Below are 26441 nucleotides of genomic sequence, written 5' to 3'. Positions count from 1 at the left end.
CCTCTGAGGTACAAAGTAGCCATCTGCGTTTTGCTGCAGAATCTTCCTGAATCAGGTGTGACTGAACCTGAGGATCCATGGGAAGCTGAAAAAGCTACTGAAGTGGAAGCACCCGCCCCCTTTATTAAACATGCCTGATACAACAGTAAAATAAACTCTGGGGAGAAAGGCTCTGCCAAGGACAGAGACCCCGGCTGATGAGATGACAGGAATTGAGGAACCCATGGCAAGACTTGCAAAGTCCCAACCCTCAATAGATGTATCTTGCACCTTCAAAATCATCATGGGAGACATCACTATATGTGGGTTCTCCTCCCCCATGCAGAAAAATGGCAATCCTTCAGCCGCCATCAAACCCAGCAGACTCCTGCCAATGCTCGATGCTTGCTGCATCGTGAATACCTTTAACCCCCTCTGCCATCATGAGCTCTGGAGCTGTGCTGTACCCAATGGTAAGACAAAATTACAAAAGTAACACTCATCACAGACCTCAAGGCATAGAGAGAGGAAAATTCAGAAATCAGCCATATACTGCACCAAATACCCTATTTGCTTCAGAGTCAGGAGGAGGCTAACTATTAGGCTGTCTTCTTTTTTTGTTTTTAAATCAGCTAATGGGAAAGGAGAAAAAATGTACAGCTTATCTGCATAGACAAGGTGGGGAAGGGACCAGGTGTATTGCCTAAAGCCAGCACCACTCAGCCAAATTACCCCTTAGTTCAACTGCCTTAAGTCGGACCACAAGCTACAAGCAGAGACCAGAAGCTAGTAGAAACACATCTATCCACCTGCTGGAGATAGAGCATATTGATTGACCAGGAAAATGTGCATCCAATAGGACAGAGTTCAATTCAGTATGCTATCTCCATCTGCTGGTAGATGTGCACAACCTACTAGTCTCTGGATTCATCTGCTGCAGGTGCTAAGGAAATGCACATATGGCAAGGGAGCATAGTTTTGGCAGGACTAAAAAAATACATGCATATTCACCATTTCATCCATGAACAAGGCTCAGCTCAGGAATTTACAGCTGCTCCTGAGCATATACAGTATAGTTTTTCTAAAAGTGTTCATTTTCACAGCACTCTATAGAAAGGATTAGGGAAGGGTGCCTTTTAATCTCCCAGTGTCCACCCCATAGCCACCCCCCCCCCCCGAATAAAATCTATTGTGCCAAATGATTTCAGGCTTTGTATTTAACTAGGCATATTTAGATATATACGTTTCCAAAATATGTGTCTATGTGTCAGCACTAATATGTCTAAGTTCTGAAATTCCAACTTACACATGTAAATAATTGCCAAACACTAAGAGGGAAAGTTATCAACATGATCTACTGTTATGATGGGTTATCTTACTGTTATTAGTAACAAGGGCTCATTGCATAAATTTGGACTTGTGCTAAAATAACACATTTACATGTTTGTAACTATGCCCCTTAGATATGCATGTTACCTAGTTGCTTCCATTGAAGTTTTAGGCATTAACAGTTGTAAAATCATTGCTCCCTCTGCAGATAACCAGATTTGAAAGGAAGCTTTTTATTGGGTGGGAGCAAGCAAGTTAATAAAGAGAAGTGAGAAAATTAGGAAATGGTAGTTGTAGTTTGAATATAGGAAAGGGTCCTAAGATAGTAGAATTTTTTCCAGTATCATTAGAAAAGTTAAAATTTTTGATAAGTTCTTTGAAAAGTTCATTTTTTCTCTGGACTTGGTGTCTGTAAAACTATTGAGGACCTGTTCAGATAGTATGTTAGGGTAGATTTGTAAAATGGTTAATGTCTTTCTTTGCCAAGGAGTCCTGTCCCCCTGCACTGTTATAAGCGTGTGGGTTTCCCGCATGCTGAGGCTACTTTTTAATGCAGCTCTAAAACGGCCACAATTTCTGTTCTCCTATTAATGGCTACACGCTAATTTCAAAATTAGTGCATGGCCAATAGCACGTGAGCCCTTACCACCATTTTATAGGTAGTAGGGGCTCCTGTGATAATCCTGTGCTAAATCGAGTGCAGCAATATCCATGCACTGATTACCACACCTATTCTCTGCCTCCAAATACACCCCTCATGCTAAAAAATCAAATCATGCACTGATCTTGAAACTACCATACGACATTGAGTGCATCTTGAGGTAGTGTCTTTTAACCTGCAGCCTAGTGAAAGGACCCCCAACGTTAGTTAATATAAAAGTTGATGGTGCGTCAGATTGTGCATATTGATCTGCTAAATATTGCTTAATTTAGGGTCACGGTCAGAACTGGTACCGAGATATTACTGGTAGCAATATTAGACCTGCAGGAATTTTCTATTTTGATAAGGGAATGCTGATAATCCTGATTTATTATCTGCTTTTGATTTAGTTGAATTCTTATTGCTGGAAAAATATGAATCCTTAGGGTTACAGACATAGTAGTAAAGTAGATTGCTTTTTTTAGAGAGTGCAGAATTTTCAAGTGTAATTTAGAGGCCACTGGTCTGAGTGTAAATGGGGTATTCCCCGGGGTTTCCTGCACTCACAACTGTTCTTTAATATTTAACTGAAACTACTGGGAAATATGTTTGGAACTCTAATATTGGGCTTAATGTTTATGCAGATGAAATTCAGCTAACACTGCCATTAGTTGGTGATAGGAATCAAGCTGTATAAATACTGAATAGTTGTTTGAAAGAAGCAAGGCAGTGGCTGACAGATAGTGGTCTAGTGGTTAATGCCTCCAATACTACCTATCTAGGACTGGATGATATTGGAAAGACTGATCTGCAAATTTTATCAAAGTTGGACGAGAGTGTTCCCTGGGTTCAGTCAACAAGATTTTTAGAACATGAGAGGATTGGGAAAGAACATGGAGGGGATTGGAAAGCAACAGGAGATGTCTGTTGTTAAAATGTGGATTTTTTAAAGTTAAAAACCATCTGTCAGTGGAAACCACTCCTAGATATGAAAGCACTATGAATAGTATAATCTGTACTATAATTTCTTTGGATTGTTGTAATGCTTTATACATAGGTCTTCCAACAAGATATATTTTTTTAAAAATCACAGATTCTTCAAAATGTAGCAGTAAAGTTGGTATTGGGTGGGAAGGGAAGTAGTGAGATGTTGAATATAACCATTTGTTACAGATACACAGACTAAAATATGATCTGCATAGATGTAACAACCAACAACATTTCCACTGAGTAACTTCAAGTAATGCAGGAGTCCTCTGCTGGCATTCTTGTTGGTGAGTGGTGGTCCTATAATACCTCACTTTCATAAAGTAAGCACAGATTCATTGAGCTATAAGTTTAGTAGTAATAGATGCCATAATGCTGGATCCACAACCATGAAGAATTCCTTTACTCCTCTAGTCTAATATGCACTCTTAAAGACCCACATTAGACAGTTAGCAAGACCTGAGATCCAAATATTAGGATTTAGAATAATCTTTAAGCTTTGTAATAGATGTCCATAGGTTCTGAGCCCCGGATGACAAAAGGACAGTGCCTCAAAAGATAATTTTAGAAACCGCAGTTATAAGCAGTGAACTTACACATGCAAAACATGCAAAATGTCATATAAATGTAAGTGGCAATTTTTAAAGAATGGGCTATTTATACATATACTGTATATGACATGACACAAGATTTTAGACATTTGCAGAGGAATCATGTTTTTATCTGACTGTCTGGCTTTTATTCTGTGGTTGTATAAGTGGGTGTCTCTTTATCTGTGTGTGACTGACGTGGTGGAGTTTAGATGTAGTGGCAGTACAGTCTGGGAGTAACTGGTGGTGGATAGTCATTGCAGATTGAGCAGCATAAATGAGTGGTTTGTTTGGGTAAAGGCTCAAAAGAAGCAAAGAACAATGAGTAAGTCCCAGAGCAGATATTTTTACTAGAGAATTTACTGGTCCAGGAATCAGTTTCTTCATCTCTCATACGATCTAATCTGATTAAGACCATTCTCCACTTGTGCTAGAAGTTAGAGCTTCAGCTGCATTTGAAGACATAAAGGGGACAAACCATGCTAGTTCATCTCCAGATCACCAAAGCCCTCACCTTTTGGCCACAGGAAGCTTCCAGAGCACTCAAGCAGCCACATTCAACATAAGCCAATCAGCCATTTTATTCTGCACTCCTCAGTTTCCGAAGGCTTTCTTTCTTCCTGCAAATAAACTGAGCATATTGCCTTTCCTCAGGATGTGCTGCACAGACCAGCAATTATGACAGATTTATATGGATTGAGAAAATTTCTCATCAGCATCAGGACAACCGATTGCACATAGGTTGTGATCTGGTACCTGCAGGAGGGGAGTTCTTTCACTCCCTTGAATAGTGCCCTAAGATGTCAAACAGTGTCATCACTAATGTTTTTCCCTATGTCCATGGATCCTATGCATGATGCCGGCAAACAACCCCACCATACCTTTAAGATGAAGGCCAGTGGGAGGGATGCTTACTCCCTCTGGCCAGCAGGCCAGCCTCTTCAAAATGGCAGACCTTGCCCTTCCCAGTGCATCGGCCTAAGGCTCTGATTGGCCAAGGCACTTAAGGCTCCCTCCTTTGAGAGAAGCCTTGGGCACCTGGGCCAATCAGAGCCTTAGGCTCCTACCTGGTGCATGCTGGGACCTAAGGTCCCAGGATGCATTGGGAATGGGAAATCCTGCCATTTTGAAGAGGCGGGCAAGCCGGCCAGAGAAAGTAGGCATCCCTCCCACCGGCCTTCATCTTACAGGTACGAGAGATCGGGGGGGGGGGGGGTGTTTTGTCAGGAGAGCAGAGAACCCAGGCGGCGAAGGGAGGGAATTAGCATCCCTCCTGCCATCCTTCAATTCAAAGGTAGAGGGGTTGTTGGGGGGGGGGGCAGCAGGAAGGAGTGGGCATCCCTCCTGCTGTCCTTCAATTTAAAGATAATGAGGGCAGGGGGCATCGAACGGCCCTGGGGGGGGGAAATTGGTGGGAGGGAGAAATCAGGGATTTTTTTTTATTTGCAGCAGGGAGGGTCTGAGCTGTCAAGCCTTTCTTTCCTGTCAGTGGCTGAGCCAATCAGCACTCAGGCATTTACCAGAAAGTAAGGCTACAACAGCTCAGACCCTGTCAGAAAATTTTGCCAGCAAATGTGATACAAGGTTAGGAAATCACCTGGTGATGATAGAGAATCGCCCAGAGTACTACTTTAAATATTAATGAGCCCATTTTACTTCCATTTTAATATTAATGACCTCGTTGTACTACATTTGCAAGAAAAAGAGTCAAAGATTGCTGATAATTCTGATAATCGGCCGGTAAAATACTGACACACTAAACCAGCTGGAACTGGTTTAGCAACCATTGTTAAGGGCAGGGTAAGTTTTGAGAATCCGGCCCTTAGACATTCCTCCTCATATCACCTTACAGATCTGATACCTTCTCTCTATTTGCTTATATTGTTTGTTTTTCTTCTTTTTTAAAATTTTGAGTGCTAGCTTTCTCTCCTGGAGCACCAAAACATTTCATTATAGACTGAGTTCAGGTCACAGTATACATCCTCCTCTTTCTCCTGCCCATGCACATTGTGGCTCTCTAGTGACAGTTCATGCCTCCTAGCTGTTTGTTCCATAGGAGTCTGGGGAACCTGAAGACTGCCGCAGGGAAGCTCTTCTTTTGCTGTGAGCTTGTCATGAACTGTAGGTAACAAACAAAGGCAAATATAATAGCTTAGCGATGGGCAGGTTCCATACCTATAAATAAACCTTGACCCAGGCAACTTATAGTGCTAGCATGTACTCTATCTATACAGCTCTTACAATAGATAGGGTTTAGGACTAAGTAGGTCCTGCCTACTCACTTCACTGGCCACACCTTTGATATGGAGTCCATCTACATCTCCAGCCTTTTAATACCACCTTGCCTTTGGCTTCTCAGGAATATTGGCTGCAAACAGAGGAGAAGAAGAAATAATATGAAATTCTGAAGGCCCGGAGAACAGAGCTGGCAAGTTATAAAAACCATAAGAATAGCCTTACTGGGTCAGACCAATGGTCCTTCAAGCCCAGTAGCCCATTCTCACGGTGGCCAATCCAGGTCCCTAGTACCTGGCCAAAGCCTAAGGAGTAGTAACATTCCATGCTACCAATCCAGGGCAAGCAGTGGCTTCCTCCATGTCTTTCTCAGACTATAGACTTTTCCTCCCGGAAATTGTCCACACCGTTCTTAAAACCAGCTACGCTATCCACTCTTAAAACAACCTCTGGCAAGAGCTTAACTGCTCTCTGAGTGAAAAAATATTTACTCCTATTGGTTTTAAAAGTATTTCCCTGTAACTTCATTGAGAGTCCTCTAGTCCTTGTAATTTTTGCCGAAGTGAAAAATCAATCCATTTGTACCCGTTCTACTCCACTCAGGATTTTGTAGACTTCAATCATATCTCTCCTCAACCATCTCTTTTCCAAGCTGAAGAGCCCTAACCTTTTTAGTTTTTCCTCATACGAGAGGAGTTCCATCCCCTTTATCATCCTTCTTTGAACCTTTTCTAGTGCCACTATAACTTTCTTGAGATAAGGAGACCAGAACTGAACACAATACTCCAGGTGAGGTTGCACCATGGAGTGATACAGGGCACTATAACATTCTTAGTCTTGTTAACCATCCCTTTTTTATTAACTCCTAGCATCTTGTTTGCTTTTTTGGCCGCCGCACATTGGGCAGAAGGTTTCATCATATTGTCTACGATGACACCCAGATCCTTTTTTGGGCGTTAACCCCCAAGGTGGACCCTAGCATCCAATAACTGTGATTCAGGTTATTCTTCCCAATGTGCATCACTTAAATTGTGGCGAACAGAACAACACATTCCTGCAGGTACATGTGCAGAAGGGAAAAACTGTAGAGGGAGCTAAGCAGCCCAGTGAATTAGAGCAGAGGCACAGACAAAAATCCAGAGTGGATTCCTTCTACAGATGACATGCGGCCATGAGGACACTATCCGTTTGTCTAGAATGTCTCACCTATTGCACTGGAATATGAGTTTCTAAATTCTCAGTTGGCAGGTGAGCATCAGTTCAAAAGGATGGAGCAGGGGCACTGTGGAAAGATGCAGGTGTCACAATTGACTGCCTTTACCCTTGTTACCTTACTTTCAGCAGTGGCCTTGACTCAGGGCTTTTCCTCAGACAAACAGTCCCAAGGGACCCAGTGAACACTTATAGGTGACAGTGGAGTTCTGATCCTTTTTCTGACTTACAAATGAAAGCAGCAGAAAGACAGAAAGATCATTAGAAGGAAGTCAGCAAAGGGTGGTTGACCACTCGTCATGGGCATTTGTCAATTAAGAAACCAAAGAAGGACACTCTACGATGAGTACAGTAAATCCAATACACAAAAGAAGTCACAGTGCAGAGAAGTCACCAGCCAAGTTCAGGATCTACAAAAGCAATCTTTATTGGTGACAGCCACTGTAGACTCAACACTGACAGTGTTTTGGCCAATGCAGGCCTTTGTTAAGAGCCCAATCTATATAAATCTTCTAATCAAACATGAGTTAATAGCTGAAGATATGAAGCATACTCAATCTCTGTAGATCTTCTGATCAATCAGAGAAAGAACTGGTATATGGAGAGAACTCCAAAGAGAAAACTCCAGCAACGTGATTAACAAACTCTGATCCTAAGAATAATATAACCAAACCTCACTAGGTTCTTGTGGAATGGCAACAAAGTATACTAATTCAAGGATCCAATCTCACAAGCTAAATGTGTGGAGGTAGGCCATATGAAACAGTATGCTTACATGTCCAGGCCCAGTGAATATTTTTCTAGTCCCATTCTACTGAAACGTGAGAGGTGAAAGAGTGCCCTTTTCCTCCAAGTGAACAAGACTCCCTCCTTCTGTAGCCCCAGTCTTGCCAGGAGAAGGCACTCCACTGAAGCCATCATATTTTCAGAATGATTTCTTAATCTAATCTATAGAGGGTACTGTGATCCACAAGGATTGTGGCAGCAAGAAAGCTAGGGATACAGGTACAACTAGTGATTTTTCAAATAGTTGTTCGTGTAAGTGGAACATATTAAAAGCACTACATACAGTATGTGTGTATTTTTTGAGTTGATGGTTTTGATTTTCTATGCAATGATTTGGAAGTAGAGAAGTGTATTTGATGAAAGGCTCAATGCACACTGATTTTCCCACCTACAGTTAAGTTCCAGCCTCACTAGATTCAGAGGATGATTATCTAGCTGTGTTAGGGCACTAACCCATGTTATTTGCTCCTTAATGCATTTTACAGAGCTCTAACACTGGTTGCAGTGCCCTAATGCAGTGTGTGTTAAGTTGCCCTATATTAACATAGCAATAAAGTGCAGAACACAAATAAGCAGCTCATTAATATGTAAATACAATAACGTGGCTTACAGATATCAAAAGCCATATTATAGTTAGTAAAATAACCCCAGATTTATTTTACCACCCAGGAGTATCACATGCCCTTATATGGAAACATGACCCAGCAATAGTAGCATAAGACTTCCGTATTTTCACGCATATAACGCGCGCGTTATACGCGTTTTTACCTACCGCGCATACCCCTCGTGCATTATACGCATGAGCGCGGTATACAAAAGTTTTTCTACATAGTTCCCACCCCGCCCGACGCCCGATTCACCCCCCCCAGCAGGACCGCTCGCACCCCCACCCCGAACGACCGCTCGCACGCGCTCCCACCCGCACCTGCATCCACGATCGGAGCAAGAGGGAGCCCAAGCCCTCTTGCCCGGCCGACTCCCCAACTCCCCGACAATATCGGGCCAGGAGGGAGCCCAAACCCTCCTGGCCACGGCGACCCCCTACCCCCACCCCGCACTACATTACGGGCAGGAGGGATCCCAGGCCCTCCTGCCCTCGACGCAAACCCCCCTCCCTCCAACGACCGCCCCCCCCAAGAACCTCCGACCGCCCCCCCAGCCGACCCGCGACCCCCCCGGCCGACCCCCACGACCCCCCCCCCCCCCTTCCCCGTACCTTTGGTAGTTGGCCGGACAGACGGGAGCCAAACCCGCCTGTCCGGCAGGCAGCCAACGACGGAATGAGGCCGGATTGGCCCATCCGTCCCAAAGCTCCGCCTACTGGTGGGGCCTAAGGCGCGTGGGCCAATCAGAATAGGCCCTGGAGCCTTAGGTCCCACCTGGGGGCGCGGCCTGAGGCACATGGGCCCAACCCGACCATGTGCCTCAGGCCGCGCCCCCAGGTTGGACCTAAGGCTCCAGGGCCTATTCTGATTGGCCCACGCGCCTTAGGCCCCACCAGTAGGCGGAGCTTTGGGACGGATGGGCCAATCCGGCCTCATTCCGTCGTTGGCTGCCTGCCGGACAGGCGGGTTTGGCTCCCGTCTGTCCGGCCAACTACCAAAGGTACGGGGAAGGGGGGTGGGGGTGTCGTGGGGGTCGGCCAGGGGGGGCGCGGGTCGGCTGGGGGGGCGGTCGGAGGGTCTTGGGGGGGGCGGTCGTTGGAGGGAGGGGGGTTTGCGTCGAGGGCAGGAGGGCCTGGGATCCCTCCTGCCCGTAATGTAGTGCGGGGTGGGGGTAGGGGGTCGCCGTGGCCAGGAGGGTTTGGGCTCCCTTCTGGCCCGATATTGTCGGGGAGTCGGCGGTCCTTCGGGGTGGGGGTGCGAGTGGTCCTGCCGGGGGGGGGTGGATGTATCGGACGTCGGGGGGGGGGAGCATCAGGCTTTCAGGATGGGGACAGACCTTCAAGGGGGACAGGCAGACCTTCAAGGGGGGACAGACCTTCAAGGGGGACAGGCAGACCTTCAAGGGGGGACAGGACTTCAAGGGGGACAGGCAGACCACAGGGGGACAGGCAGTGCACGGAAAGTCAGGGAGGGTGAACGGAGAGTCGGGACAGCGCACGGAGAGGCGGGGCAGTGCACGGAAAGTCAGGGAGGGTGAACGGATAGTCAGGACAGCGCACGGAGAGTCGGGGAGGGCGAAAGGAGAGTCGGGGTGGCCAGAGGAGAGTCGGGGCGGGCGAAAGGACAGTCGGGCTGCATGCGCGGTATACCCGTGAGAGCGGTATACAAAAGTTTTTGTACATAAAATCGTGGTTTCTGCGCGCTATACCCGTGTGCGCGTTTTACACGGGTGCGCGTTATCTGCGTGAAAATACGGTACTATTAAGAATCACGGGTGACATTTTGGATGAAGATGCTTGCAGGGTAGAAGCAAATGGGAATTGTTTATGTCCAGACCACTGGACATCAGGAATTTTATTATGGTAGGTTTTCTCTAAGAAGAGAGTTACTGCCTTGGGGGGGGGGGGCACTTTGGTTAGGGAGGTGATAATTCCTTCTATGGCGCTGAGCACTCGGGAAGGTCCTTTGGGTTCAGGGGGTCTAGTTGGGGGCAGCAATATGGGGGCATTGATTGGAGAAAGCCCAAGAGGGGCTTTCTTCTTGGGGAAGGGAGTGTTTACCCACTGCTATTACTGAAGTGAAGTAGCGTTATTCACTTACCAGTGGAACAGCAAACAGTTGTGATTCCTGTAGTAATAAGACCGCCTTTTACAGCACCTTAATCATTTCCCCCTCAATATGCATTGACTTAGCCAGAGAGATCAGGTTTACATAAAGCTAGAGGTTAAATAAAGCATGTTTTCAGAGATAAGGAAATATGGAAAGCAGTTTGGAAAGCAGAAGCACTTCCCACTCACTCCAAAGAATAAAAACAACAGCACAAGAAAATATTTAAAGGGTTAATTTCTAAGACAAACATAATCTTAAATAAACCTGAAACAAAAGAACCTTAGATCAGCTGAGAAAATGCCAGTGAGTCTTTGCTCTACATCTGCTAAAAGCTGCACAGGGGAAGAGGGGAGAGGATCCCATCAAATGAGCACTTTAGACCCATACTCAACTGGTACTGGGGCTACTAACAAAGTCTATAGGAACAAGATGGTCAAAAGGCTTTGCAGCCAGTAATGTAGCATTTTCTCAGACCATGTGCAATTGATTTTTTATTCTATTTAACTTAGATGTGGTCATTTTAAGAGAAAAACATGCTCCATAAGTTTCCCCCTATGTTCTTAGCCTCATATTCTCTACAAATTTTGATCTCACCAGGCAATAGGTTTAAAGCACAATCTCAATTAACAAGAAAAGTAAAACTTTAAATGTTTAAGCAAAATACAGTTTCTGTAGTCTGCCATCAGAATATTAATCACATTTATATTACACTGCCTTGCTCATTTTATTAAAAGCAAATTCAGATCACAATTGACTTTTCATTTGTTTAACAACTGAAGAAATATTTACCCTGACAGCCATTGCATTGTAGAAATTCATCTTCAAATTAAAATATGCTGTCTGTAAAATAAAAAAGGAGCATATATTTCAGTTACCCACAAACATGGCTCCTATTTTAACATATAAAAGATAAGAATCCTTATACATAATAAATAATAAGAGTTGTATGCATAGAGAGAAAAAAAAATCTAACTTGTATTGAAGAAGCAGGCCTCCTAATACATAATGCAGGTTTAACCAGAAAAATCTATGGTAGTCAAACTAGGAGCTAATGGAGATATATGATCATAAAATGCTCTCCGCTGAGTTTGATAATCAATGGTGCTCTACTGAGAATAGAATAACAAAGCAGAAATATTCACAAGTGCTGGTGACACACAGTATTATATGATTTATTCACTGGGGTTCTTTTAGCCAAAACTCACAGAAACATAAAAGGAATTCATATTTCAAGACGTCTGGTTTAATGAAAAATTCAAAGCTATGCTTTCTTCAGTTGAAATCCTTCAAGGATACGGATGCAGTGATGGAGCAAAGTTGTGCCTTCCAACCATCTGTACAAAATGTTATGTACTTAGCTGCCTCCCGAGTAATCCTTGGGAATTTTGTTTCATTTAATATTCATTTTTAACATCATAAAATCATAAATAATTAGTGTTATTTGAATTGCCTAGTCTGATCCAAAGCAAATTGTCTGTGGAGAGCAGCAGGACTGGATTATTTATCAACAGTCTGGGCAATTAAGAAACAGTTGGCTGCAATATGTTATTTACAAATGAACACAATGATGCTACTTCATTTTAAATTCTTTCTTTTTTTCATTCTATGAAGCAAGGAATATTTCCTGCATCTTAATTAATGTATATTTTAAATATCAACTTGAACTAACAAAAGTACAAGATACTCATCCTTTCTAAAAATAAATAAATTAATAAATAAATTTAAAACAAAAGAAAACACAAGAGTGATTTTTTTTTTAAGGAAAACTATTCAAACAGGTATAGTGCCCGCATATTTCAGAAGAACACTTCAACTCTCATCCTAAGGAACATCTGTAAATCTGCATTAATCTGAATAAAACATTGATCAGAAATGCCAATGATATGCAGAGTCATGTTACATTCTGTAAATTCACTTGATTCTGGTTTGCCTAATAATCTATGGTTTAGAGACAATACAAAAGTAGTCTATTTATCTTATAAGTAAACTCTAATCAGACAGGTTTGGTGGTGACCTTAGAATTCCTGTGGTTTAGGTTAGTCAGGGTGATGCTATATATGATTAGTAGGCAGAAGCCATACTTAACACACTTTTTATTGAGATATTTTAGACTGTCTTATCTAAGTAACCTTTGCCAGTCTAATGAAAAGTGGCATCAATTTCAACCTTACAGGATGACAAAAAGGCTTTCCTATTGGTGAGTCACAAGGTTTTCCAGGGCATAAGATAATGGAAAGAATTCAAAAGAGTTAATGGAATAAAAAATTAAAAGATATTCAGTGTGTCAAATTTAAGGGCTCCTTTTATAGAGGTGCGCTAGCGATTTTATCACGCGCTTAGCGTGCTAAAATGCCACACGCACTAGCCGCTACCACTTCCTTTTAAGCAGGTGGTAATTTTTCGGCTAGCACGCACTAAAAACGCTAGCGCACTTTTGTAAAAGGAGCCCTATATGTCATGTCGCTTTATGTCATCAGGGACAAGCCGTCTATTTATTTTACTTAACTTCTATTCATTTTGATTTTCAGATATTTGCACTGTTTTACTTAGTGGGGACATGGCTAACAACAACAACAAAACTTCATTAAGGGGTCCTGTTATCAAGCTGCGTTAGGGGGTTTAACGCACGTAATACCACGCGTTAAACCGCCTGCCGCGCTAGCCGCTAAATTTTAGTCGGCCGAGGGGGTTAGCGCGTGATGAAATGTCCGACGCGCTAACCCCGCTAGCGCGGCTTGATAAAAGGACCCCTAAAAGTATGGAAGAAATTAACACTGGCTTTTACAAAGCTGCGGTATAGCTTTCTACCGCGGGCCAGCAAGGTAAATGCCCTGACGCTCATAGAATTCCTACAAGCGTCGGAGCATTTATCTCACTGCTCTGTGGTAGAAACCTCTACTGCGGCTTTGTAAAAGGAGCCCTAAAAGAACGGATTCAACCTGCTTATGATGAACTGTGGACACCCTTTATCCTTACAACTGGGACACCCGGGGTTTCATCTGTGTGTCACATATAGATTTAAAAATGTTTGTTGGTAAGAGCTTCTGTGCTAGTTTTTCTGAGACAACTATTTGACCTTTAATTTCACAAGTACTGAAAGAAAATATTGTTATGTTGTTTTTCTAATAATGTGCACTGAAATGTAAAACAGGCAGCATGATACATAACTTAAAAGGCAAGCTAGTTTCTTAGTCTGACCAGGTGATGGTCTTTGCTGAAGCAAGACATGATAAAGGAAAAGCAGTAGAATAGTAATGGTAGGAGCGCCAGTAGCGATGCACATATGGGTGCCAGATCTGATGAGCCTTTGTTATTTTCCGCACCAGTGCAACTTTCATTTCACAATTTTGAATATGATCATTAAAATGATTTATCATCGAGAAATCATGGGTATTTTGCGCATATGTTTCGGCTTGTTTACTGGCAACCAATACCTTCCAAGTCATTATCAGTTGACAGTTTTTAAAGTGACCTAAAATGCCATCTTTTACTTTTAAAAATGTAGATCAAATATGCCGGTACTGTTATAATTAATGCACTATTTTCAGCATAATTAATACAACATTTTAAAGTGATTTTAACAAAGCTGTGCCAATTATTTTAAAGTTAGACTTACAAACTAGAAAAAATATACATTTTAACTTAAAATATAAATGACAGTGGCATCTTCTTGGGACACTTTTCATATTCAAGAAAAGACAATATTTTCCATTATTTTTATAATCTAGGCTAATAATCTCTTCCACCTCTCTAAAATAATTTTAAAATATATAGGGCTCCTTTTACAAAAGCGGTGATAGCAGCTGCTGCTGCGGTAATCACTTTGACTCCCATAGGGATTTAATAGGCTTCAGAGCATTTGCCATGCGGCAGCCACTACCATAGCTTTGTAAAAGGTGGAGGAGGAATGATGCCTTCTTTGTGTTGATTGTTGGTACACAAAGAAGCAGTGGCGTAGTGAGGATGACAGGTGCCTGGGGTGGTGGTGCCCCTCCCCTGTCCTCTTCTCCACTCCCCTCTACCTCCACATGCTCCTTCCCCTCCCCCTCCTGCTGTGCATGCACCGCTTCCCTTGCCCCATACCTCTGTAAGCAGCAACCCCCAACCTGCTGTCGCACCAGCATTGGCTCTTCCTCTGATGTCACTTCCTAGGCGCAGGTCCAAGAAGTGATATTAGAAGATGAGCCAATGCTGGCGTGACAGCAGGTTGAGGGTTGCTGCTCATGTCAGGAATGTTACAGAGGTACAGGGAAGGGAAGCAATGTGCTTGTTTGGCAGTGGGATGATGATGCGATGCGGGCCAGCCTAGCAAAGGCCCTAAGGCTGCCTGATGAAACCAAGGCTTAACTAATGCTAGTGGCAGCTGTGTGGTGAAGTTTAAATCATACAGAGCTGCCGCTAGGCTAGAGATAGGAGAGGTATTGCTGGAGAGGGGAGGAGGGAAGGGAGAAGGGGTACTGCTGGACAGGGGAGGAGAGCTACTGCTGGATAGGGGGAGGAGGGAATGAAGAAGGGGTACTACTGACATAGGGAGAGATACTACTGGACAGGGGACAGGGAAAGGGAAGGGAGGAGAGTTACTGCTGGACAGGGGGAGGAAGGAAGGGAGAAGGGGTACTGCTGACATGGGGAGAGGGAAAGGTGCTGCTGGCAGGGGGAGGGAAAAGGAAGAGAGGAGAGTTACTGCTGGACAGGGAGAGGGAGGTAGGGAGAAGAGGTACTGATGGACAGGGGGAAGGGAGAAGAGGTGATGCTGGACCTGGCAGAAGGGGAAGGAAAGGTGCTACATACTGGAGGAGAGGGTGAGATGGTACAAGGGGAGAGAGAGCATGTTGGGTTGGGGGTGAGAAGGAGGGATGCTACTCGAGGGAAGAGGCAAGGACAGAGAGAGAAAGTGTGCAGGAGGCAGAAAGTGTTGGACTCATGGAGATGGCGAGATGGATGGGGAGGACAGAAAGGAGGGAAGGAGAAATGTCACACTCTGGGGAAGGGGGAGAAGGCAGATAGTGAAAGAGAGAGAAAGATGTTGGTTAGGGGAGGGAAGGAGGACCGGAGGAGAAGCATTCAGGAGGAGGAGAGAAAGAAATGTTGGACTGGTAGAAAGGAGGGAGAAATGTTGGAGGGGGGCCAGAAAGGAGGAAGGGAAGGGAGATGGACTGCAGGTGGCAGAAAAGAAGAAATGAGAGAGAAATTATATTGGGAGGAGGATGGGTGCCTGTGCCCTCACCAAGACACCGCCAGAGGAGGCCCCCCCCCCCCAGAACTCAGCTTGGTGATCTGTACCACCAAAGTCTGGCTCCTATCCCGGTTGCGCCTCCATGGAACCACTCAGTCTGGGCTACACTCAATTAGCGGATGAATCTGGGGTGAGTTAGCTCCCGAGGGAAAGGTCCCGGAGCCCTGATCTGATGTGCAGACTGTCCAGAGTGCTTGCTGCTGAGCAGGGAACACCCCAGAAGCAAATGTTCTCCAACAGTCTATGATCTCATGCAGTCAAGGACATCCCCACAGGGAACCTCCATAGCACAAGGGTGAGCACAATCGAAAATTACCGTAAAATCACGAAAAGAAACATGAGCAAATCCTGAAATGTGTATGTAATACTGTGATAAAGGCGAATTTAAAATGTTTTAAATAAATAAATAAATAAGCTCCTACAGCCTGGCCTGTAGGAATTGAAACTGTAGTGCACAGGAGCATGCTCAGTGGTAAGGTGTGAGGGGGAGGGGGTAAAAGCTTCAAAGGTTTTGAGGCTTCCTACAGATCCCTGGCAAGAGGAGGGAAATAACCCACTGGTCCTGAAATAAAGTGGGATTGTACAAGAATTTAGGTTGTTGATTTTATTTTGTGTGTGTGTGTTTTTTAAACTTTGCATTTATTTTTGGAGCCCATTTAGGTTTAGGCAGGCTATAAGCTTTTTAAATAAATAAATAAATCAGGTCCCCCTTGGCAGTCTAATCCCCCTCCAGGAGCTTCCCCCTCCCCCTCAGGGCCCAAGATCCTCAGAACTAGCCCCCTCTACCTGCCCACAATTCACTCTCCAGGCTATCTAGAGTCTCTAATCTCTAGTGGGGCAGGAGCAATGCCCACTCACTCCCATCTTATGTTTCAGCCCAATACAAATGACTGCAGAGACTTTTAATGGTAATATGGTGGAATTACTTCTAGGATTCAGGCTTCCATATACAGTATTTTGCCCATATACGGAAGCCTGATCCTATTCCATAGAGCAGTGGTCTCCAATGTGTAGCCCCAGGGCCACATTTGGCCTCTAAAGACCTCCATTGCAGCCCTCAAACAGTTGGCTGAAATGCTCTTCAAATCCTGTAAATGTGTTAATTTCTAAAATCACAGCAACTGTGGAAAAATGGTAAGTAATGTCCAGTGGTCTTGCATTAACCCCCTCTTTTGCTAACATGTAGCGTGGGTTCCTATGAGCATCGGAGCAGTTACCGGCGCTAAAACCCGTGCTATGCGTTAGTACAGGAGGGGGTAAATGACAAAAATGTTCATAATACAAATTTGTTTCCTGAAGACTGCTACACTTTCCAATAGCAACTATTAGACTGATCAGACTATGTAAACCAACATATTAGGTAGATGACAGCAATCTCTTTGGGAAAAGATAACAAACGGTGAATCTACAGAAGTCAAATATAGTTTTACAGTATATTTTATTAACAGTAGCCTAACCAACAAAGAATAAACATTTTCAGTTATGCTTCTGTAATGCTAATTTCCAAATCAGTGATCTGAACCTCTGCTTTTGTCAAACTTAATTCACATTTTTGACTAATCATGAATTTTGGGGGAAGTCACTGCTTGTCCTGGGATCGATAGCATGGAATGTTGCTACTACAGTGATACCTTGGAATCCGAATTTAACCCGTTCCAGAACCCCGTTCGAGTTCCAAAACATTCAAATTCCAAGACAATTTTTCCTGTTGAAAATAATAGAAACTGGATTAATCTATTCCTTGGTCCCAAAACTCAAATTTTCAAATAATTTTAACACTAAATACACTGGAGTTTTTTGTAATTCAGAACACTCTCAAATACAGTACAGTAAAAGAAAGGTAAAGTGAACCTTGATAACGAATGATCCAAAGCTCCAGCCACCATCCAGCATCTTTCACTCATAAACTCGCCTCCTCCTGCGTATGCACACACCTGACACATTTCCTGTTTCCGGCAGAAGCTAACGCGGCTGAGAAAAAAGTCATGTCAGAGGGGGAAGGGCGCCGGTGGCGGCTGACTTCAGACAAGAGCATGAAAGTAGGATGGAAGAAGGAGTTTGAGTGAGTGGTACAGTATCGCGGAAGTAGGGGGGAGATAATGCCAGGCTGGGGAGGGTGGAAGAGATGGCACGGATCACAGGGGAGGAAACGGGACCGGTCCCCGAATGCATGTGAAGAGGGGTGCTTGGCACGTTAAATTTTCCAGTCTTTTTTTCCTCATTGTCCAGGGCGTACGTTCGGATTCCAAAGCAGTGTTTGGATTCCGGGGCAAAATTTGCTCTAAAAATTAGTTCGGATTCCAAGTTGTTCGAGTTCTGGGGCGTTCGGATTCCGAGGTACCACTGTATTTGGGTTTCTGCCAGGTACTTATGACCTGAGTTGCCCACTATGGAAAAAGTATACTGGGATAGATGGCTATTCTTATATTCTTATTTCAGATTCATCTAGCAGTTAAGTTATTCATGCTTATGAAATAGGTATTCATGGTTAGATGAGACATTAAACAAGGTTTCAAGTCTTGAGGCTGCTGGAGATGAAATTCAAGAGAATAATAAAATGCTGTCATATTTTTACCTCCAATTTTTTTTAATCTATACTGTAAATATCTATTACACAATTTTGTAGTACTTCTGATTCTTTTCTAGTTAGGCTAGGTTCTGACATGGTACCACACGTGGAGCAATTTTTAATTGGTGCCAAAGGGGAGAATGATAGAAGAAGCCTTATGCAAACAGGATCATCATGGTGTAGGTACAACATGGCACAAAAAGGAACAAGGAATTTCATTAGTTAAATTGGCTACTAATTAAAAGTGACTAACAATCCTTCTGGATAAATGAGAAAACAGCTGGTGCTATCTATCACAGGGTAAGCATTTGTAGAGTGTGATAGCTGTTTTGCTTTTTCTTCTCTTTAACAATGATAAATTGATAGGGTTATCATGTAAAAAAAATATTTCTCATTATGAGACCCCTTTACCAAGCTGCAGTTAGCTGCTACAGTGTGCCTAACGCAGCTTAAAAAGGCATACTGCAGGACATGCTCAGGCTTCCTTCAGTAAATGCCCATTTAATGTGCACTATAAACACTTTCTATTTTTGTGGAGGGAGCATGTCAGGGGAGACATTTTTGTGCTAATCAGTTAGTGAAGCTACATTACTACATGCTAACTGGTTAGCACAGAATTACTGCTAGAGCCCAAACTGCCTAAAAAAAATGGGCGGTGGTAAGTGCTTATGCAGTAAATTTTTTAATGGCCATGTGCTAATATAAAAAAATGGAAAATCGACCTTTTTAATGCTGCAGGAAAAATGGTCTAACCATGCAGGAAAACCCTGTGCAAGGACATGCTAAATGCCACTTTATGCTGCATGCTTTACTATGAGTAAGCAGAAAACAAGTTAAAACAAATATAATTTAAAGGAATATTAAGGGGGGAATTCATCAATGGTCGCTACGGCCCGCATTCTCTAAGCGACGCTAGTTTTTTAGGCGCTGATAGGCATCCAAAAGTATACATGCCATTGAAATGATGTCTCTAACTGAGTTTTAAGGCGCCTAGTGGTGCCAAAAAAACTGGCACCAGAATCACACCTTCATAGATACTTTATTATTATTATTATTATTATTATTATGTTCTTATATCCCGCCATACCCAAAGAGTTCTAGGCGGTTTACATCCATTACATTAGGATCCGGTCTGAACCCGGATTTACAAAAATTTTGTCGGAATTGCAGGTAGCGTGGAAGGAAGCAAAGTAGTTTTAGCACAGGTTTATCGTAGTTGGGTGAGAAGATAAAATGGAGGGTGTGGGAAACCAGAGGAGGGGGGGGAGAGGGATGTGGGGGTGGGGGGGTTGGAGTGTATGCGGGGGGTGAGGATTAAGGGTCTTGTTCGCGGAAGAGGTGTGTTTTGAGAAGTTTTCTGAAGTCTAGGTAGGTCGGGGCCTCTAGCATCATTTGGGCTAGCCAAGGGTTCAGCTTGGCCGCCTGGAAGGCGAAGGTTTTGTCGATGAATCTTTTGAGCTGGCATGATTTTATGGAGGGGAAGGTAAACAACTGGATTCTGCGGGATTTCTTGTTGGTGCAATACATGTTGAAATGTGGGGAGAGGTATTTTGGTGAGAGACCAAATACTGTCTTGTAACAGATGCAGGCGAACTTGAAGAGGACTCGGGATTCGAAGGGTAGCCAGTGCAGTTGGTGGTAGAAGGGGGTGATGTGTTCCCATTTGTTCAGGCCGAAAATTAGGCGGACAGCTGTGTTTTGAATCAGTTTTAGTCTTCTGGTGATTTTCTTTGTGGAGCTTAGGTAGATGATATTGCAATAATCCAGTATGCTGAGGATAGAGGATTGAACTAATAGTCGAAATGCAGTGTCATCGAAGTATTTCTTTATGGTACGGAGTTTCCAGAGTGCTGAAAGGCCTTTCTTGACAGTGAGGTCTGTGTGATTTTCTAGGGATAGATGTTTGTCAAGCGTGACTCCTAGTATTTTTAATGTTTGTTCGAGTGGGAAAACCAATCCTTTCACCTGGATTGTGGTGTCTTTGATTTTGTCTTTGGGGGTGGCTAGAAAGAATTTTGTTTTGTCTGGGTTGAGCTTTAGTTTGAAGGAGAGCATCCAGAGTTCTATCTGGCTGAGTATGCTAGTTATGTAGTTGAGAAGATCCTGGGATAGACTGGTTAGAGGGATGACAATTGTGATGTCATCTGCATAGATGAAGAATTTGAGCTTAAGTTTGTGAAGGAGGTTACTGAGGGAGGCGAGGTAGATATTGAATAGGGTGGGGGATAAGGGGGAGCCTTGTGGTACACCGCAGGAGTTCACCCAGCTGTAGGAGAAGTTGTCATTTTTGTGTACCCTGTAGGATCTGTTTCGTAGGAACCCTTGGAACCAGCTGAGTACCCGGTCGGAGATTCCAATGTGGGCCAGGCATTCCAGGAGAATAGTGTGGTCAACTAGGTCAAACGCACTGCTTAGATCAAATTGTAAGATCAGGGCGCTGGAGCCCCGACTGAAGAGTATGTGCAGGTGGTCTAGTAAGGAGGCGATGATGGTCTCTGTGCTGTGGTCCGTGCGGAAGCCCGATTGATTGTCGCTTAGGATATTGAATTTTTCCAGGTATGCGGAGAGTTCTGCTTTTACTGCCCCTTCCGCGATTTTGGTGAATAGTGGTATGTTAGCTATTGGTCTGTAATTGGAAGGTGCGTTGGAAGAGTCCTTTATGCTTTTTATGATTGGGGTTATTAAGATATGTCCTTGTTCTGGAGGGAAGTTTCCTGCGGATAGTAGGGAGTTGACCCATAGTAGCATGTTAGCTTTGAAGTAGATCGGAGCCGTTTTCATCACATTTGGGGGGCAAGTATCTAGTTTGCAGAAGGATTTGGTGTATTTGTTGTAATATTTGTTGAAGGTTTTCCAGTCGATTGTGGTAAGTTGGTTCCAGTTTAGGTCGGATCTAGACCCTTGGTCTGGTTTAGCTATGTCGATGTCAGGGAGGATGGGAAAGAGCTCCAGGGGATTGGTCTTGGTGGGTAGTGCTGATCTTAGTTTTAGGATCTTGGAGTTGAAGAAATCCGCTAGGGTGTTGGCGGTTAGTGTTGAATCTTCCTGGTTGTTAGTGAGTGTTTCAATGTTGTAAAGGTTATTGACGAGTTTGAAGAGGTTGCTGCTGTTGGATGTGATGTTTCCAATTAAGTGTGAGTAGAATTTTTTCCGTTTTTCCTTGGTAAGGTTTTTGTAGGTTTTTAGTTTGAGTCTCCAGGCAGTTCTGAGTTCCTGGGTTCCTGACTTTATCCATAGTCTTTCTGACTTTCTGAGGTCCCTCTTTAACAGTAACAGCTCTGTGTCGAACCATCCCTCCTGATTTGTGGTTCTGATGTGGCGAGTTTTTAAAGGGGCTATTTCATTTAGGATGTTAGTGCTGTCAGTGATCCAGGCGGACATGAGTTGATCTATTTCTTCGTCTTGTTTTATGTGGGTGTCATAGCGAGACCAGAATTCCTCTGGGTCTATCTTTCCTCTAGTAGTGTGGGTTGTGATGTTTCTTGTTTTGTTGTTTCTTGAATGTTTTTGTTGGCAACCCAAGGAAAAGTCGCATAGTCTGTGGTCGGACCATAGGGAGTCTGTCCAGTTGGCTTGTTTCCAGTATATTTTTGGGTCGGTTAGCTCGTTGGAGGAGAATGTGACCAGGTCTAGCTGATGGCCCTTTTGGTGAGTTTTGGTTGGGGGGGGTTTGAAGAAGCCTAGTTGGGAGGTGAGTGACCAGAAGTCGGCAACTTCTGGTTGGTCCGCTTGCTCAAGGTGGATGTTGATGTCTCCGCATAGAAGGTTGTAAGGACTTGTTAGATAATTAGTTAGTAAGGCGTCAGCGAGGTCCTCTTTGGCTAGGGACCATTTTTGGGGTGGGATGTAGAATAGAGTGATAGTTAGCGAGGAGGCAAGGGATTTAGAGGTGAGTGAGATGGTTAATATTTCTGCGTTGGGAGAGGATTTGGTGTTGAGTGCCGTACAATTAAGCTGATCTCTGAAGATTATTGCTAGGCCTCCTCCTCTTCCTCGAGTTCTGGCCAGGGAGAGGATCTTGTATCCTGCGGGTAGGCAATCTTTGATTATAATATCCTTGTCTGATAGTAGCCAGGTTTCGGTGAGTAGTATGAAGTCGGGGTTGGTATCCGTCAGCCAGTCTCTGATTAGAATGGCTTTGTTCCTCATGGATCTAATGTTTAGGTAAAAGCCTAGTAGGTTCTGGTGGTTTGGGTGGTTGGTTGGGGCATAGTGGGAGTAGGCCACCTAATGCCACTGTGGAAAATGACTAATGCCAGAAGTGGCTTTAGGCAATCTTAAGCACCTATGGAAGTGTGATTCACATCATAGGTAGGTGACAAAAATATAGGCCAGGAAAACCCTGGCCTATATTTCCAACGCCTACATTTGCCAGATGCGCAATTCTGTACCCGGCACCATCGCATGATTGACATATGATTCGTGGCTGCTTTTCAGGCGGTCACTGACAACAACACTGGGTACAAAATCCAGGCCTAAGCGATTTAGCATAGTCTAACTGCTAAAGATGCCCATCATATTCCTATGGGATTTTTAGTGGTTAGCACATACTAACACAATTATGCACACTAACGCGCTTTGATGAATTCCCCCCTCCCCCTTTAGTGGACAAATTAAAAAAAGAAACTAGCTATTAAATCCATATTGTCACATTAAAGGAAAACAAGGGTGAAGGAGTAGCCTAATGGTTACTGCAGTGGACTTTGATCTTAGGGAATTGGATTCAATCCTACTGCAGCTCCCTGTTACCCTGGGCATTTAGCATTCCACTGCTCCAGGTACAAAAAACCCCCAACAGATTGGAAGCCCACTAGGGACAGAGAAAATACCTGCTTATAATATGTACAGCACTGTGAATGTCTAGTAGAGCTACAGAAATGATGAATTAGTAGTAGTACTGTATGAAGGCAGCCCAAACATAGTGGTTTAGTATGAGTGCATACTTCTATGCACTGGGCTGCTGGAACAAGTTTATGGGAGGAGAGTGTGGCCTAGAGGTCAGAGCTACAGCCTCAGGCCCCTGAAGTTCTGGGTTCAAGTCACTTAAGCCTCCACTGCCCCAGGTACATTAGATAGGTTGTGTAAAATAAGTGGGGGACAAGATGGCGGCGGCGTGAGCTGTTGGAGACAGAGCTCCGTCTTCTCTAGCATTAGTTTTTGAAAATTACCTCTTGGTGTGGCTTGTTCAGCTATGCCTCACACAAAGCGGAAGAGCGTTGTCAGGGGGGACCCCTCCATACCCGGCCAATTGATGATGGAGCACTTTCTAACAAGCTCTCCGATTATTGTCGGGGGAGAAATGCCTGCTGTTGCCCCGACGGAAGGAGCCACCGGAGCCTTAGGCCTGGAAATATCTCTCTCCCCCCCCTACAGCCCGATCTCCGACAAATCCAGCGCAGGTCAGCATGCAACGTGAGAGAGCGACGAGCCAGCTGAGCACGGTGTCTTCAAACGGAGGGGGTCAAATCGCTGACCGAGACGCTGAGCTGACATTCTCTGAAGTAGCAGAGGGAGCTGACTCCTCGGCGGTGACATTGGCAAACATATTTCAGATTGTCCAGAGACTCAAAACTGCGGCAATAAAATCGGCGGAAGATATCTTCAATGTTGTGAGTAAATTAGAAGATTTGTCTGCCTCAGTACAACATATTCAAATGGAAACAAAAAAGAAATTTGAGCGAGTTGATAAAGAGTTATCCTCATTGCACAATTTATCAGCAACTATGGTGAAAGACAGGAATTCCTTACAAAATAAAATTGAACAGTTGGAAAATTTCAATAGGAGATTGAACTTGCGTGTTTCGAACTTTCCTAAGTTAAATTTAGTCTCACCTATTGATACTTTCAAGAAATATTTAATGGAGACCTTAAAATTAGAACCAGAGTTGATACCACCGATCAATAAAATCTATTACCTGCCAAGGAAGCTAGATAAATCTCCTCCTCAGGAAATAGACTTAAAAAACTTAACTGGTATTCTTGAAACATCTCAGGAAGAAGTTCAATATCGTGGTACTTTGATAGTTTCTTTTGTATTTGAGCAGGACTTAAATATGTTAATGAACAATTTCTTTCATTTCTCCCAAAGTTTGTTTATGGGAGAAAAGATTTGGATTTTTCCTGATGTTACTAAGTCCACTCAAGAGAGAAGGAAAATATTCCTGAGTATGAGGGAGGAAACTTTAAAAATTGGTGCTACTTTTTTGCTTAGTTATCCATGCAAATGTATGATTAAATATCCTGGAATGAAATACAGTAGTACCTCGGTTTACGAGTGCACCGGTTTGCGAATGTTTTGCAAGACGAGCAAAACATTTGCAAACTTGGTGCCTCGTAAACCGAGCGCGCCTCGATTTGCGAGTAACCCCCCTGCGAACCGGCACCCTCCCCCCCGCAATCCGGCACTCCCCCCCCCGCCGCCATTGGGCACCCCGCCCGCCGCCATCGGGCACCCCCCCCGCCGCGACCTGAGGTCCCCCCAACCCACCCGAACCCTCTTCTTACTTTGATGTAGCCTCCGCACCTGCACCAGCATGTCCTGTGCTGTGCTGTGCTGTGCTGGTGCCCGAAAATCTGTCTCCGGTGCTGGGCCTTGAGCATGTGCGCATGCTCAAGGCCTGAGAGTTCACGTCCAACGTGAACTCTCACGTCCAACGTGAACTCTTAGGCCTTGAGCATGCTTAAGGCCCAGCACTGGAGGCAAATTTTCGGGCACTGGCACAGCACAGCACAGGACATGCTGGTGCAGGTGCGGAGGCTACATCAAAGTAAGAAGAGGGTTCGGGTGGGTTGGGGGGACCTCAGGTCGCATCGGGGTGGTGCCCGATGGCGGCGGGGGGGGTGCCGGATCGCGGGGGGGAGGGTGCCGGTTCGCGGGGGGGGCCTTCGGGGGGAGCCATGCCGATTCTCGTGGGGGGGGAGCAGCGCTGCTGGCCTCGGGGGGTGGAGGGGTGGAGGGTGGGAACCTATCAAAGCGAGTTTCCATTATTTCCTATGGGGAAACTCGCTTTGATAAACAAGCATTTTGGATTACGAGCATGCTCCTGGAATGGATAATGCTCGTAATCCAAGTTACCACTGTATGTGTATTTTATGCTGGAGCAACTTTGAAGTTTTTTGGACGGTAAAAAGTAATATATAATATAGATTGGAGGGCTGTTATTTGAAATTTGAACCGGATGGAATCACGTTAAGCCTTTTTCTTTTTTTGATATAGATATATTGTTTGAGAGCTCCTTATCTCGTTATATTCTTGTCTTTGCACATAATATTGAGGTCTAAGAAGGAAGGGCTATTTAATTCTTTATATTTTGCATAATTTACTTTACTTCTTAAAACATTATTTCTACAGATTAATCTGTTTACATGGATTTATGCAATATGTGTTCTTATTTGTTCTGATTTTCTGTAACAAGAGGATTCTTGTATTATAATTTTGAAATTCATAAATAAATAAATAAAAAGATAGGCTGTGAGCCTGCCAGGACAGAAAGGGAAAATGCCTGAGTACCTGATTTGTAACCCATTCTGATCTCCTTTTTGAGGATGGGCTAAAAATAAAATCAATAAATAAAAATAATTCCTTCACATAGGTGAAACATCCTTGCTACTTTCCAGTCTCTAAGAGTAATTCAATTGACTGTGATCTTCTGTGTACCCCATGACATGACTTCTACTAATTCAAGCTCCATTAGGTAAGTAATTCTTCTAACCACAAAAAATATGAACACAGAATTTCAATTTGCCTCATATTGTTTAATCTTTGGACCAGGTCTCTAAAGTCCAAAACTACATTTCCAAATTTTAGGCTACGATCTGTTTTCAGGTTTGTATGCTACAGTATGTTCAATTCAGAAAATAAACATAAAACTTAAACCAAATATATTATTTTGTATTACCTTCACCATCATTCGATAATGCTTTCTTTCTATGTAACCACGCCATGTTTTCTGAATAATTGTTGCTGTTCTGTGTAGTGATCTAAGGTGTTATTTAAAAATAGATCAATTAGTTAATAAAGGCATTGCACAGTTTAGAAACATAAAACAAACATACAGCATTGTAATTTGAACATTGGTATTTAGAGGAAAATACACAATTACCAACAATACAACAAATTTTGCTGATTCAGATGAGCTGCAAGCATTTATTGAAGACCTCAGTG

At 43.8% G+C, this 26441-nt stretch overlaps 1 protein-coding gene across 3 annotated transcripts in view; it reads right to left on the bottom strand.

Moving 5' to 3' along the window:
* SPATA17 (spermatogenesis associated 17) overlaps positions 1-26441 on the bottom strand; it is a 293753-nt gene that overhangs the window by 226357 nt on the left and 40955 nt on the right. For 2 of the 3 annotated variants that reach the window (XM_033936576.1, XM_033936573.1), the window contains exons 3-4: positions 26176-26257; positions 11262-11312 (exon numbers count right to left, since the gene is read on the bottom strand). In XM_033936576.1, coding sequence (XP_033792467.1) covers positions 11262-11312; positions 26176-26257 — 133 coding nt within the window. The remainder of the gene's footprint in view (positions 1-11261; positions 11313-26175; positions 26258-26441) is intronic. The other variant, XM_033936575.1, reaches the window with a different exon arrangement.

The sequence above is a fragment of the Geotrypetes seraphini genome, chromosome 3 (genome assembly GCF_902459505.1).
Source record: "Geotrypetes seraphini chromosome 3, aGeoSer1.1, whole genome shotgun sequence".
Lineage (NCBI taxonomy): Eukaryota > Metazoa > Chordata > Amphibia > Gymnophiona > Dermophiidae > Geotrypetes > Geotrypetes seraphini.
The sequence above is the reverse complement of the archived record's forward strand: the minus strand, read 5'-3'. Positions and strand labels throughout refer to the sequence as shown.